Raw genomic sequence first — 12,189 nt, 5'->3', positions numbered from 1 at the left:
GAGAGGTTAGTGGTTAATTTCCATTTAAATCCAGTCCAAAAACACACAATTTTTTTACCATAAAATGATCAAGCACTTGTCAATGCTTGCCTTTTCAAAATTGAGGAAAAATCAAGGAAGAGCCTACGAAAAAAAGGATCAACCTACCCACCCTCCAAATTTTAGTCTTGGAAGAGCAACCGAACATTTTATTTTTTGGCCTTAAATCAGCAACACGTACAATTCCTAAATATATTAAATTTGACATAATACACACAAACACACCATCCCCACAAGTTATCACTTCCAAACATGGACGCTGTTAGGACTATGCAAAAAATGTAAAATAAGGATGCCCAACATACCAAGGACATTTTAAACCATTTTTCCCCTGTGCTTGGAACTGGTGGAAGGTGAAAAGACATATAAAATTTCCCAAAGATCATGAACAATTACATTTCAATATCTTTTTTCAAGCAACAGGTACAAAAAGGGACAAAAGAGACATAAGGTATACAGTACAAAGCAGTGCAAACTCTGTCGCTGGTGATGAAAAAATTATAACAGACAATACGGTATTTGTGATCAAATCTTTAGCCAACATTTTTGAAAATATCTTTTACTTACGCTTTCTTCTCTACACATGCCACATGCGCCACTAAGATCGGATGTTGGTAGAGCTATCTCAATATTACTGTGCCCACTCCATTTTACCTCCAATCCAAAATCAGTTGTTACAACCTAATTAGAGAAACACAGTAGTGTATTTAAAGTCATAATGTACGATCTTTTTTCAGAATTTACCTTTATTTTTTTCAAAACCGATTTTTTTTGGCATATTTGTAATACTTACACATGTTCTAATTTAAATCTATGAGCAAACTGTCAAATTGGCCCTATTTGTAGTAAAACGGGACGATTTTCTGTTGGTCCGACATAAAGTCATAATTTTTTAGATTGTGACTTTATGTCGGCCACGATCGCAAACCGTAGTCTCCTACAAAACTAGCTTGAACTTACACAACTGTAAAACTAGCTTGGTTACGCTCCCTCCACATGTGGAGGGAGCTTAACCAAGCTGGCCGCATAGGAGACTAACTCTGAGGCCGCACCACAGGGCCGCACTCGCTGTCCTAATCCAAATCGTGCGAGATGTTTCGAGTGATAGAGGTGAAGTTTATTATGTTGTTTCTTTGCAAATTCCCAATGTTTTTCGCGTCCAAATGTATTGGGAACTTTCATAATGATTGCATATTATCATTTTAGAAGAAAAAAAGAAAAATCTAAAAATTTAAAAAGATCGTACATTAAGGCTTTAATAAATAACACAAATATCTTTGAAACAAAACAAAAACCTGCACAAATCATGGCTTTAAATGCTGTAGTTGTGACATAATTCGTGATTTTGAATAAAATGTATGAAACGATGTTTATGATGGAAATTAGTCAATCGCATATGTGATGTTCATAACACAGTATGTACGTACAGTGTGGGATATCAAAAGAACCAACCCGAGTCATGTTAAAAGGAGTGGCTCATTGGCAACATATGTGACGTGTCATGTCAAAAGGAGACACTTTTGGGCAGGTTATGAATTTTGAGTTTTTACATATCTTAAATAAAGAGATATTTTCCTCCACAACGCCGTTTTCCCCAACGTAATCGGACATTCCTAAGCGAAGATATTGAGTTGAAAGTTATGGTATTATAAAATTGGAAATTGAGATATCGGCCTTTAAAAATATTATTGACAATGTTGAGAGTAGGAATTAACTTGAAAAATGTCTCAAAAACTACAAGATGCCAGTTATATTACGGTCTGAAACTATCAGACAATATTTTTAGCATTAATAACATCACAAATTCGCAACAAACCTAAATTGTGAAAAAAATCACCCACCAGCAGATTTTTGGCTATTTCTCCATTTATGATCCTGCCCAAAAGTGTCTCCTTTTGACATGACACGTCACATATGAGCAGTTATTAGATAGCAATTTTCGTTGCATTGCCTCATCTGTTTGGCCCAAAATTAAAAGAGGACATATCTGACAGTGAAAACTAACATTTTGTGAACAAATAATACAATTCTATTTCTTACAATATGGCTTTAACAGTTTTTAGGGATGCACTGGTACCTCCACCCTTTGCCTGAATCTGTTGAGCAATTTATTGATCAGTTTGTTTTTTAAATTGGATACCGATCAAGATCAGTATACTAATATACCAAAAAGAACACTTCCTACACTCCCCAAAATTGGGGTACTCAGTACAAATGACCATACAGGGACATGCCACAAACATGGGTAGCATTTTTGGCATTTTGGTATCAATGACCCCTTTTTCTAGGCCAATTTTGGTACCGGTATATGGATGGGTCCTCTTTTGAAAATTTTCACATTTTTTTTTCTGAAAGTAGCTCTATTTTGCCTCACTGTAGCCAAAATTTATGAAATTTCCTCAAAATTTTTGGGAAAAGTTGTAAAAATTAAGACAATTTGTGTTAAATATGATCCCTGTCATACTATACTGTTTTGCCTTTACCACCATCTCTGATGTTACTTTGGTTACATTCCATTCACCTAGCAAAGGTTTGGTAGATGCAATGCAATGGAGTAAATGGGCTATTCTAGTTTAAATCCATACACCCTTATGGAAGACATGACCTTAATTTACTAGGGAGTGTGAATTTCAAATGGGATTATAAATGGGCGACTCCATTTGAAAATCACACTCCCTGTGTGGGAGATTCAAGTCAAGTCTTCCTTATTGCAAGAGGTATGGATTTCAACTGAAATATATATAGTCTATATATACGAATAGCTTGAATCAATAGAACTTAGACTTTACACCAGGGATTAAACAAGGGACCTCACCAACCTAAGATAATACACTTGGTATACAGTTTTGCCTAGTGTCACACTTCACACATTGTATTGATGGATCCACCATCCTTTGCATGGATCCACCTTTTATTTGCATGGATCCATCATCTTCTTACCAATTAACACAAGGCTCTCCGCGCAAAAAGCATGTGCAAAAGTGCATTCATGCAATGCACGATATGCTTTTATAATAAGAGTGTGCAGTAATTAAAGCACAAGTGTAAGCAACATAACACACTCTTTACAGTAGAACCTTGTTGTATTTTAATTTATCAATAATTGACTATGGCATAGTCAAGTTTGTGGTACATGTTACAGACATTAAGGGGGTACTACACCCCTGCCCAATTTTGTGCCTATTTTTGCATATTTCTCAAATATTATAGCACATTGGTAACAAGTAAGATGTGTATATTATAGGGGCAAGGACTACAACTACTACACTGGAAATTTTATTTCAGCACAGACAACAGTTGTGTAACAGTCAAAAATGAGGGAAAACCAATATTTGATCAATAAATCAATAACTACTTGCCTTGAGTTATTGAATTTTCAGTGCAGTAGTTGTAGTCCTTGCCCCTATAATATACATATCTTACTTGTCACCAATGCGCTATAATTTTTGAGAAAAATACAAACATAGGCACAAAATTGGCCAGGGGTGTAGTACCCCCTTAAATAAAGCTTACCATACTATCTCCTATCAATGTGACTGTAACTCCTTTAATACCAACCACTGGTGGTAGGACTTCACTGCCATTGACTTCAATGCTAAAGCGCTTCTTACGTCTTCTGATACAGATCAGCTAAAAACAAATACGGTCATAGATTAATAAACATGCAAAAATTCCATCGGTTAACGGGGACCTAATGACAGCGCTTTAAAATTGAGATATTGGGATACTAGGTGCGGAGAACAAAACCTGTGATAGCAAGCCACTATAGTGTGAATGCTGTCCAGCCAATGATTTTGTGTATTTATGTGATTTTGGATAAATTGCAATCGGATCACATGGGATGCTTGGTCTTGCAGTTGCTTTGTAGAGTAGTATTTGGCACAGTTATGGTTAAGTTTAGGTTATAAACATTTCTTGAAGCTGTTGTTTCATTGCATATCTCCAGTACCTGAAGTATTGAGCGAGCGAGTAGTATATGCAAAATGTTACAGAAGGCCACTACACTGGGAACATGGTTATTGGCAGACACTAAAACACCTTGTCCTACACTTCACCCTTACTGAACATGTTCATCAGGACTGTTATGAAACATAAGTAATAGAATTTTCTTATTTCTAGTCCACTAAACAGTACTCACTGTGGACGTTTCGATGTCTACCAGACTTCACCCTTGTATCATAAGGTTCTTTGACAAACATTGGACTTTTCCAGAAATCCACACTACCCCCGTGGAAGATATTGGAAATATCTGCCACAGGGGGAGAATGAATTTCAAACGGAATTAACATGTTAGCAGCTCCGTTTGAAACACACTCTCTCCCTCAGTCAAAGATTTAGGTTGATTCTTTCTCAGAGGGTGTATGAAATTCAAATAAAGCTGCCTAAAATGCTCATTCCATTTATAATTTATACTCCTCCTGTGGCAGATATTTCCAAAATCTTCCACAGGGGTAGTGTGGATTTTAAATAGAATAGCCAATTATTTGCTCCTGATTCCAAAAAAACACATTATGCAGGGTATATTTTTATTGCATTTTGGCCCACTTTTTTGTGAATCAATCACTTTGCAGCTGAGTTTTCTTATCTTATTTTTTTTTATTGCTGATAATCAGCAAAACACCTCAAAAACATTTTTTTTAAAGAAATGCCCTAAAAAGACACTGTACTGAGATAAATAAATTTTTCATTGTCATCGTAAAACGACGACCCAGTTAGCATTATCTGAACATACTTACAGGTTTTGTTGCATCGAAAATGTAAATATACAGTGCAAATATTGCAGAGACTTGGCCTGAGTCGGCACCGTCATATACAACAATATAGTTGTCCGAGCTACATGATCTCACTAAGACATGCTGACAGCCACTTTGGTAGTCATATCTTGAGCCACCAAAGGTCATGTAATGATATGCTGCTTGGAATGTGCAGTAGCTGAGGGCTATGGAATAAAAACATCAACATAAGATATTATATTAGATCAAAGCTTACAAGCCTGTGGAGTTATGTAAGCTATCCACCAGTGGAGCTTCTGCGACCCCTACGCAGAACTTCCGATAGTGGATTATCTGCGCACGGTGGACGCAAGGAATCCACAGTCGGATTTTCTGCTGCGCGCACCTGAAAATCCTCCGTATATAGTTCGGTGGAGTAATTCTGCGCCGACGGTCGCAGGGAATCCACGGACGGATTTTTCGGCGACGTGCTCAGAAAATCCCCTCCGTATATAGTTCCGGTGGAGTAATTCTGCGCACGGTCGCAGGGAATCCACGGACGGATTTTCGGCGACGCGTGCTCAGAAACTCCCCTCCGTATATAGCTCCGGTGGAGTAATTCTGCGCCGCGGTCGCAGGGAATCCACAGACGGACTTTCGGCATGACGTGGCGCAGAAACTCCCCTCCGTATATAGCTCCGTGGAGTAATTCTGCGACGGTCGCAGGGAATCCACGGACGGATTTTTGGCGCACGTTTTAATCATCTCATGATTGTTATGATTTAATATTATTAAATGGTATAAAGTAAGAAATATTATTTTAGGGCCTATATGTTTAGAGTCAGTTCTGCATCAAGATTCAAAATTAAAAAACATGTTTAAAAAAAATAACTTAGAAAGTAAGAAATATTATATATATTTTAGAGTCAGAACGGTGGAGTTTTTTCTGCGCGCACGGTCGCAGGAAAAAAAACTTCGGACTTTTCGGTGCACGCATCGCAGAAACTCCCCTCCGTATATAGCTCGGTGGATTAATTCTGCGACGGTCGCAGGGAATCCACGGACGGATTTCGGCGACGCGGCGCATAAACTCCCCTCCGTATATAGCTCCGGTGGAGTAATTCTGCGCATGACGGTCGCAGGGAATCCACGGACGGATTTTCGGCGCACGCTTTTAATCATCTCATGAATTGTTATGATTTAATATTATTAAATGGTAGAAAGTATGAAATATTATTTATATATATAACTCGTGGAGTAATTTCAAGACGGTCGCAGGGAATCCACTAACGGATTTTCAAGCACGATTTAATCATCTCATGAATTGTTATGATTTAATATTATTAAATGGTAGAAAGTAAGAAATATTATTTTAGGGCCTATATGTTTAGAGTCAGTTCTATGCATCAAGTTTCATGTTTAAAAAACATAACTTAGAAAGTAAGAAATAAATTATTATACATATATTTAGAGTCAGACCGGTGGAGTAATTCTGCGCACGTGCGCATAAACTCCCCAGGTAGAAAGTATGATATATTATTTATATATAACTATGAAATATTATTTATATATAACTCCGTGGAGTAATTCTGCAAGACGATCGCAGGGAATCCACTAACGGATTTTCGCCGCACGATTTAATCATCTCATGAATTGTTATGATTTAATATTATTAAATGGTAGAAAGTATGAAATATTATTTTAGGGCCTATATGTTTAGAGTCAGTTCTGCGCATCAAGTTTCATGTTTAAAAAAATAACTTAGAAATTAAGAAATATTATATTTAGAGTCAGAACGGTGGAGTTTTTCTGCGCACGGTCGCAGGGAATCCACGGACGGATTTTCGGCGCACGTTTTAATCATCTCATGAATTGTTATGATTTACCTTCTAAACCTTCTGAGTTTTTAGTCAGCAAGACGGAATACCGCAAGTCGCTAACGTAACTCTGGAACCTAATAATTTAATATTATTAAATGGTAGAAAGTAAGAAATATTATTTAGGGCCTATATGTTTCTACTCTAATTTCGGGGGTTTTGCGGATGCTACGCGAGCGGCGGGCGCGAAACCTCCAAAATCGGAGGGTTTGCGTCCATTTTAAATATTGTTAATTTATTTATTTATTTTATTTATTTTACAAATTCGGCTAAAAATACATCAAAAAGCAAAGTAAAATTACGCAATACATGCAAAAGGAAACAAAAGTAAAAATAGACCCAATGGGCTAGCCAGGAAGAGTCAGAAGCATCAAGACACTGTCACCAAAAGGTGTGACTCCTCCAACCCATTGGGGCAATTACATAAAAAGATATACTATTGCACTGTTTAAACACATTGTGTGTACATCCACATCACAAGGATGCACCCACCAGCCACCACACATGTCTCCCCCACCCACCAGCCAGGAACAAAAACCAGACCCATGCCACGTGGAGGTCACTCCAAATCATCCCCAAGCCACATTGCCCACATGAAGGAATACAGAAAACATTCCCAAACCAGGCAACCCGGTGACGACCCCAAGCGACCGGGACCCGGGATGATTCCGGCATCCACCCAAGGCCAACAAATGGAAAGAGACACATGCAGCAGCCGACAAGCCCACCCTCCCGATATGGATGTACACATTATTACATTATTGCAAGATGGAAATCTGCTCAGTGACCCCTACATGTACCTATCAGACACATGGATTTACCCCCACCCCCTCCTCCCCGACCCACCTGAACCCTACCAACCCACCCAGCAACACCCACTCCCACCCACCAGACCAACACAGGCCATGAAGACGGATAAAGTAGGTCACTGAGCAGAAAACCAAGACAACAAAATTTAAGAGTCCTGCTCTTCAGTACTATTATTTACTAAATAAGTTTTCAAATGTTTTTAAAAGACTTTGTGCCCATGTACAAGATAAAATGATCCTTTACAGAATTTGGCAAACCAGCCCACAGGCGAGGGAAATTTACAGCAATGGTAAATTTGAAACTGTCAGTTTTGGGTGTGATATTATGATTAAAAACTAAGTTTTCTGAGTGACGTGTGTTTACAGACCAATTGCTGAAACCAAAAGTGTTACAATTTAATATACAAGTACAGGCAAAACATATAGACAAATATTTCCTTCTGTTGTTAAGATCCATGATGTTGAGTTGTTTGAGACGCTCCCCATATGATTGATCCCCCCGCCGTTGACCCAATATGAACCTGGTGGCACGACGTTGAATAGTTTCCAGGGTGCTAATGTGATTTTTGCGATAAACAAACCAAACTGGGGAACAGAAATCAATAATAGGTAAAACAAGGGAACGATACAGTGTAAGGAGAATATTTTGTTTTTGATTTCCAACAACAGTTCTAAGAAAACCTAACAATCTATTGCACTTTTTGGTTACATAAGATACATGTACATTCCATGTGAGGTCAGAAGAAATCTGAACCCCAAGAAGAGGAAGACTGTGCGCTTGAGAAAGCTTAGTATTAGACACAAGATAAATTGGAGAAGGCTTATTTTTACGACGGGTAATGCACATAACCTGACACTTTTGGGGATTTAGTTGGAGAGCATTATTCTCTGACCACCAGTGAAGCGTAGTAAGATCATTCTGAAGAATTTCAATATCAGAATCATTGATAATTGTGCGAAATAAAAAGTTCATACTAATAATTGTGCGAAATAATAATGTTCATACTCCAAATTCGGAGTTGAAAATTATAGTAATATTATTTTTCCAAGGATTTTAAAGGTTATTAATGGATTGACGAATTTCCCAGTAGGCGCTAATGATACGGCTTATTTCACCAGAGGCGGTAAAGATAAGACGGCTTATTACACAGTAGGTGGGATATAGATGAGATGAGATTAGGCCAACTGCTAAGTATCTAAATAATATCAGGAATAATCCGATTCCGGTAATTGTTAATTAGTCATTGAACCAAAAGATCAAAGGTGTCGTGATGAGAAGATTCCGCATGAAAATTGTTAATTAGCCATTGAATCAATAGATCAATGATGCCAGGATGAGAAACCCCGCTGTTTTGCAGCATTGAAAATAATTTTAAGAGGTATAATGATGATACCAAGAATAATCCGATTCATGAGAATCATTTTTTCATTTTCATAGGCATAAAATATGTATTGATAATTCTTGTTTTTGTACTTTTACTATTTACCAAGTCTTTTTTTTACTTATTGTCTCAGCTATATTCTAACTATTTTCATTATATTTCCTACCGCGATAAAGTTTGAATTTGTTCCGAAATTCAGAATATGGACTATATTAAATACATCGAATGCCTGGATCAGGAAAGTTCCTAGATTTATATTTATTCGATTGCTCATGTTGTGTATACTTCTTAGTTATTTGTAAAAAAAAAAAAAAAAAAATCGCCATTTATAAATGTATGTTAAATCATATGGTTAAATATTGTTAATAATGTTTACTACTCCAATTTCGGATTTTTTGCGTATGCTACTCAATATTATAACAAAACAAGTGAATGAATGAATGAATAAATAATACCTTCATTTAATCAAATTTACTTATTACAGTATTACAATTTGTAGAGAATAACTTAGAAATATATATTCATTATATCAATGATAATTTATGTATATGTCTAATTAAAAATATTCTACTTACAAGTTTACGACCCAAAAATCCATTACTATGTATGTTGTATTAATATTGTTGCTATATTATTTGTTCATTATATCAAAAACTATTTAAAAGTTTGAAAGATATACGCATATGTAGGCCTATTAGGTTTCTTCGACCAAATAAAGCTATAGGCCTAATATTTTAATTCAAAAGATAAAAGCCCTTCAACATATATAATTAGTCCAATTTTAAGAGAAAAGAAAGAAAAAAAAACCAAGCTAAATCAAAAGAAATAAAGACAAACTGAACTAAAATCTAATTGATAGAAATAATGATAGAAACCGTGTAACATACAGCAACATCCACAAACAAACCAGGTTACAAAAAGATAAAGCAGATTTTTTGTTTTCAAGAATTAAGGAATTAATTGCGCCACTTGGTTGATATGATCTATTCCGCGAAATGGTATGATTGTAATTTATTCGGTCAATAAAATTAAAAGAAAAAAGGTCCCTTTCAGTCCAAAATCAAACCACAAAGTCAGGGATATAATTAAAAAGATAATACCAAATCCCAAAATACAAATCATATTGGAAATAATATATAATTTATTATATATCAAAATCAATTTACTTATAGTATTTGGATCTTAGCAGTACGGCCTATAAAGAACCTACAAAGAAAACTATAAATAACATGCTTAGAATAATTCAAAACAATTCGATGCGTCGAATCAATGTACCTTTTCTGGACAAGGCAATTAAAGCGTTATGGCAAATATTTTGGGCAAACGTTTTTTCGCAAAATATTTTTTCAACCCCAAAATAACATCCTGTTTAGAATGTTTTGTATCAAGTTTTCAAAAATGTTTTTGGAATGTTATTAAAACGTTTCTGTACCCTTTATATAACCCGACATTTAAACGTTTTCTGTAAAACATTTTGTGTTTGCTGAGCAGTAGATTATCACAAGTGTTTTTTAATGTTATGAAAACATTTTATACCCTTAATATACCATTTATATAACCCGACATTTAAACGTTTTCTGACAACCTTTTTTAACCTTTTGCGAATGATGTCGAAAACGTTTTGTGTTTGCTGGGTTCATAATGCAATTCGATATGTTTGATGTACTCTCATGTCCCACAAAAAATACTGTACAAACGATCATTCCAGTTCCCTTAAAAATGCGTTAAATTAACTGAGAAAACCTATAGTTAGAATATTAAAAATGTGGAAAAAAAAATGCATGACATTAAGTAAATATAAAGACGGGCTGATAAATAGTAAAATTACAAAAAAAATAATTATCAATGCTTAGGCCTATTACCGGTATATAAAATTATGATTCTGACGGAATCGGATTATTCTTGGGATCATCTCTATATCTTTTCAAATTATTTCCAATGCTGCAAAACAGCGGGATTTCTCATCCCGGCATCATTGATCTATGTGTTCAATGGCTAATTAACAATTCTCACGGAATCTTCTCATCACGACACCTTTGATCTATTGGTTCAATGCCTAATTAACAAAATTAAAGAAATTACGGGCCCTGGAAGAAACCTGCCTCCAGTCCAAAATCATAACCATAAAGGGGTAAATTATAAAAGAAAATATCCAAAAAATGTCTCACCTTGTGAAACTAATTTAAACGAATCTTGATACAAAACAAAAACACTACTTTCTTCAACATGTCTAAGGAAAGTATACGTGTTTCACAAAATATACCACTTATATCTTCTGAATTAGAATAGTAGTATATCTATATATGGTCATGTTGAACACTGATTCCGTGAAATCAAACCGCACGAATATCCTCTCGGATCTCTCATGCAAGTGTTCATACATTAATATGCAACATAGAATCCGAACTTGGATCCATGTCTCGGTTATCTAAATTAAGAAACCGAATACTACTCATATCTCTTGAAACTTTAATGACAAAAAACGAAATTGCTTTTACGATTCACAAACCATCGCCACGCGAGACGAAATTTACCACAGATTTGACGAATATCAAAATGTGAAATATACTGATACAAATATGAATTCCAATGACCGAATAATGAAATTGCTTTTGAGTTTGTGCGGCTTCGATTTTTTAGGACGAATTTAAACTGTCCTTTTTATGAACATGAATGATAAAAGTGCGAAATACTCTGGGAAAACCTATAGTAAAAGTACAAAAACAAGAATTATCAATACATATTAAATGCCTATGAAAATGAAAAAATGATTCTCATGAATCGGATTATTCTGGTATCATCATTATACCTCTTAAAATTATTTTCAATGCTGCAAAACAGCGGGTTTCTCATCCCGCATCATTGATCTATTGATTCAATGGCTAATTAACAATTTTCGCGGAATCTTCTCATCACGACTCCTTTGATCTTTTGGTTCAATGACTAATTAACAATTACCATGAATCGGATTATTCCTGATATTATTTAGATACTTAGCAGTTGGCCTAATCTCATCTCATCTATATCCCACCTACTGTGTAATAAGCCGTCTTATCTTTACCGCCTCTGGTGGAATAGGCCGTATCATTAGCGCCTACTGGGAAATCCTTGGAAAAATAATATTACTATAATTTTAAACTCCGAATTTGGAGTATGAACATTATTAACAATATTTAAAATGGACATAAACCCTCCGATTTTGGAGGTTTCGCGCCCGCCGCTTGCGTAGCATCCGCAAAAACCGCGAAATTAGAGTAGAAGCATATAGGCCCTAAATAATATTTCTTACTTTCTACCATTCAATAATATTAAATTATTAGGTTCCAGAGTTACGTTAGCGACTTGCGGTATTCCGCCTTGCTGACTAAAA

The 12,189-nt window shown here is 35.8% G+C and overlaps 1 protein-coding gene across 1 annotated transcript in view; it reads right to left on the bottom strand.

Annotated features, from left to right (window-relative positions):
* The window catches only part of LOC140159973 (uncharacterized), a 161,872-nt gene that overhangs the window by 9,861 nt on the left and 139,822 nt on the right, over nt 1–12,189 (bottom strand). Inside the window, exons 30-32 of the mRNA XM_072183240.1 lie at nt 4,776–4,978; nt 3,553–3,669; nt 607–720 (exon numbers count right to left, since the gene is read on the bottom strand). Coding sequence (XP_072039341.1) covers nt 607–720; nt 3,553–3,669; nt 4,776–4,978 — 434 coding nt within the window. The remainder of the gene's footprint in view (nt 1–606; nt 721–3,552; nt 3,670–4,775; nt 4,979–12,189) is intronic.

The sequence above is a fragment of the Amphiura filiformis genome, chromosome 9 (genome assembly GCF_039555335.1).
Source record: "Amphiura filiformis chromosome 9, Afil_fr2py, whole genome shotgun sequence".
NCBI lineage: Eukaryota > Metazoa > Echinodermata > Ophiuroidea > Amphilepidida > Amphiuridae > Amphiura > Amphiura filiformis.
Note: the sequence above shows the minus strand (reverse complement) of the source record. Positions and strands in the feature narration are given on the sequence as shown.